Here is a 3,297-nt window from a genome sequence, read left to right on the forward strand (position 1 = left end):
AAGGCTCTTATTTATCCCAGAGTTTCAGAAAAGTTTTTAATTAAACTAGAGTTTTAAGCCTGAGAATCAATTATAGATAGAGGAATGTATTAGCACCTCATTTGCATGTACCCAAGCTTATTCCATGGATCATTTATACCTTAAGCTTGTTTGTTTAATCATTTACTCACATATTAAGGACAAAAATATTCTTTTTATTTCTATGTCTCAAAAGAGTTTATCTTGCTTCAAAATGTCACTATATACAACATGGGATCAAGACTTAAGTATTTCTTCGTATAGACTTGGTCGGTTGGTTGAGTGTGTTTTATTTGTTCTAAAGAATTGAAGTGGTCTATTGCAATCGTTTAAATAGTGAATTGAGAAAAAGTAGTGAATACTTATGACTATGCCTCAATTCTTAATATGGGTATTATTATTTTTATCATTTTTTATATTTTTAAAATTAATTAATTAAATATTCATATTGAATTACCATTTACTATTTATTATTAAAGAAAAATTGTATTATTATATTATTTTTATTATTTGAATTAACTATTTATTAAAAAAATCTATTAATTATTTATTTCTTGTTTATCGAAAAGTAAATTATAATGATCATAAGTGATGTATCACAACCACTACAAGTTGATCAAAGAAAAAGAAGTAAAGTCATCATCTTTCCTCCATCTTTATTATAATTTATTTCAAGAGATTAATCACTAAATATGATAAAGAATTATTTTATTATTAAAAATATATTTATTATTATTTACTAAAAAAGAAATGTGTATTTAATTATAATAATAATGATAAATAAAAGAAAACAATTAACAAAAATGAATATTTTCCTATTGGGGACTGCTAAACACTGATGGAATACAATATTGACATCATAGTCAATAAAGCCATGCTGGAAATCCATAGGCAAGTTTGAGGCTAGACATTGATGACTATGCTATTCTTATTCTCTAGTACGGATTGACCACTCCTTCAAAATGCGTTAGTCACTAAATTAGAGTTCTAAACTTAGTTGTCAGTTATGATCGGGGAAGCTTATTTAAATGATTTACTAACCTAGTTTTCTTGCTTCTATAAATTCCTATATACAATAAGGAATCAAGATTTACGTAGTTCTTGATAGAAAACTGTTTGATACATTAAATATATTTTAATTGGTTTAAGACAAATAAGTAGTGGTCGATTGGATGCTTTCTTCTATTTTAAAATGAGATACAACTATTAAATGACGATATATATGGCCTTAAAAACACTTCCTATTCGTATTGATCTAACAACATTTATTTTATTGATCATTAATTTCTTGATGGAATCGTAAAATTGTTCCATATTTATTTCCAGCCCTCTTTACTTTGATTTGACTTTAAATCATGTGAAATTAATTTTTTTTTAATTTTAAAATGAGATACACAACTCATAAATGATCACATATCTATTGTTCATATTGTACTATTTTCTATGTAAAATATTTTTTCTCGCACAACTTAAAATTTAATTGATTAAACAATTCCTCCCTTTTCAGTTTATTTATTTTAATATTAGATTTTTTCTTTCTTTATATTGCTTGGATATAATTGGGTGATTACAACTCAAACTTGAAGGAATATCATCATAACTATAATGGTTGCAATTTGATTCAAATTTCAAATAGGAATAAGAGATTTCATAACTATAATAATTATGATTTGATTAAGATTCCGAAACTCAAAACGAGATATTATAACTATAATAATGATGAATTTATTCATATTTGGAAGGCTTGCATAACAAAATTTTCCACTTAGGGAAATTCAAATCTTTTCAAATATTAAATGTTAGTGAAATAAAAACATTGTCTCATTTCAAATCTTAAATATTCAAATAAACTTCTCCTATCATTTAGATGGAAAATAATTTATTTAATTAAAATATTGAGATACAAAATACTTTATGCATAAGCAATTTAAGAGCTTTTACACTTTGTAATATATTATACATGTGTTCAATATTATTGAGTCTTAAATAAAATAACACAAATGGAAAGGTGGATGATGTCATTATAATGTAAAACTAATTTTAGGCTAACAATATATATCTATTAAACTCTACTTTTTATCCTAATTAATAAAATTTCAGAATTGTCACCAGAAGTACAATATAAATAGCTTGTTCCACTTATACGAAATGCACACCATAATTACATACATTGATCTTATTTCACTCTTGTCTCTCACTTTGTTAGTTTTCATATATCATTAGCTTTCAATAATGATGTTTCGTAATTTTTTCCTCTTTGCATTTCTCTTATCAACCACTTCCCATGTTTCTGCAATAGACTTTTGCATCGCAGACTTAAAAGTAGCAAGGACTCCAGCAGGGTATCCCTGCAAGTCACCTGCCACAGTAACAGTGGATGACTTTGTATTTTCTAACTACTTACCAGGAAAAAATAATATTTTCAATTTCTCATTCACCCTTGCATATGTTGATATTTTCCCATCCCTTAATGGGCTTGGCTTTTCAATGGCACGGTTCGACATAGAGGAAGGAGGTGTAGTCCCAATGCACACTCACGCTGACGCCGATGAGGTAATAATAATGTTGCAAGGTAATCTCACCGCTGGTTTTATATCATCGGATAGTAATACTGCTTTTGTGAAGACCATATCAGAGGGAAACATTATAGTTTTACCAAAAGGGTTGTTGCATTTTGCATTAAATGTTGGTAAGGGAAAAGCCTCGGCTAATGTTATTTACAGTAGCGTAAAGCCTAGCGTTCAACTTTTTGATGTCGCATTGTTTGGAAATAATTTGGATTCTGCCATAGTGGAAAAGACTACCTTCCTTGATCATGCACAAGTTCAAAAACTGAAGGGTCAGTTTAAGGGGAGTGGCTAAGTTTGCCAATGCAGAATTGTAATTTTTCCATTGCCTAATCATTGCTCTTAGTATTTTACATACTAAGATTAGGTATTGTTTTCATTGTCTTTCGATTCCATATTACAAATAAGAGCCTTTAATTTGTATTCATCACTTTCCTCAATTTATTCCATGATTCCAATGATGAAAATTATAGTAATTCAATTAATTATTTTCTATACTTAATGAAAAAATAAAATATACCTTTAGAAAATGCAATTACTTAATGCTAAAAATGTAATATTCTAAAAATTAGTATTGAAACAAAAATATAATACAATGGTCTTTGTTAAAAAAATGTACTTTTTGTGCAAAATTAAAAGAAAGAATAATAATTTAAATTTCTTGAAAGTCCTGAATGCTTGAAAATTCTTGAGTAATTATTTTCTATACTTA

At 27.2% G+C, this 3,297-nt stretch overlaps 1 protein-coding gene across 1 annotated transcript; it reads left to right on the forward strand.

Moving 5' to 3' along the window:
- Positions 1–2,197: 2,197 nt before the first annotated feature.
- LOC109341368 (germin-like protein subfamily 3 member 1) lies at positions 2,198–2,962 on the forward strand. Its single transcript, XM_019579272.1, has one exon. It carries the CDS (start codon positions 2,251–2,253, stop codon positions 2,878–2,880), a length of 630 nt encoding a protein of 209 aa, XP_019434817.1. The 5' UTR covers positions 2,198–2,250; the 3' UTR covers positions 2,881–2,962.
- The last annotated feature ends 335 nt before the right edge of the window (positions 2,963–3,297 follow it).

The sequence above is a fragment of the Lupinus angustifolius genome, unplaced genomic scaffold, assembly GCF_001865875.1.
Source record: "Lupinus angustifolius cultivar Tanjil unplaced genomic scaffold, LupAngTanjil_v1.0 Scaffold_444, whole genome shotgun sequence".
Taxonomy (NCBI): Eukaryota; Viridiplantae; Streptophyta; class Magnoliopsida; order Fabales; family Fabaceae; genus Lupinus; species Lupinus angustifolius.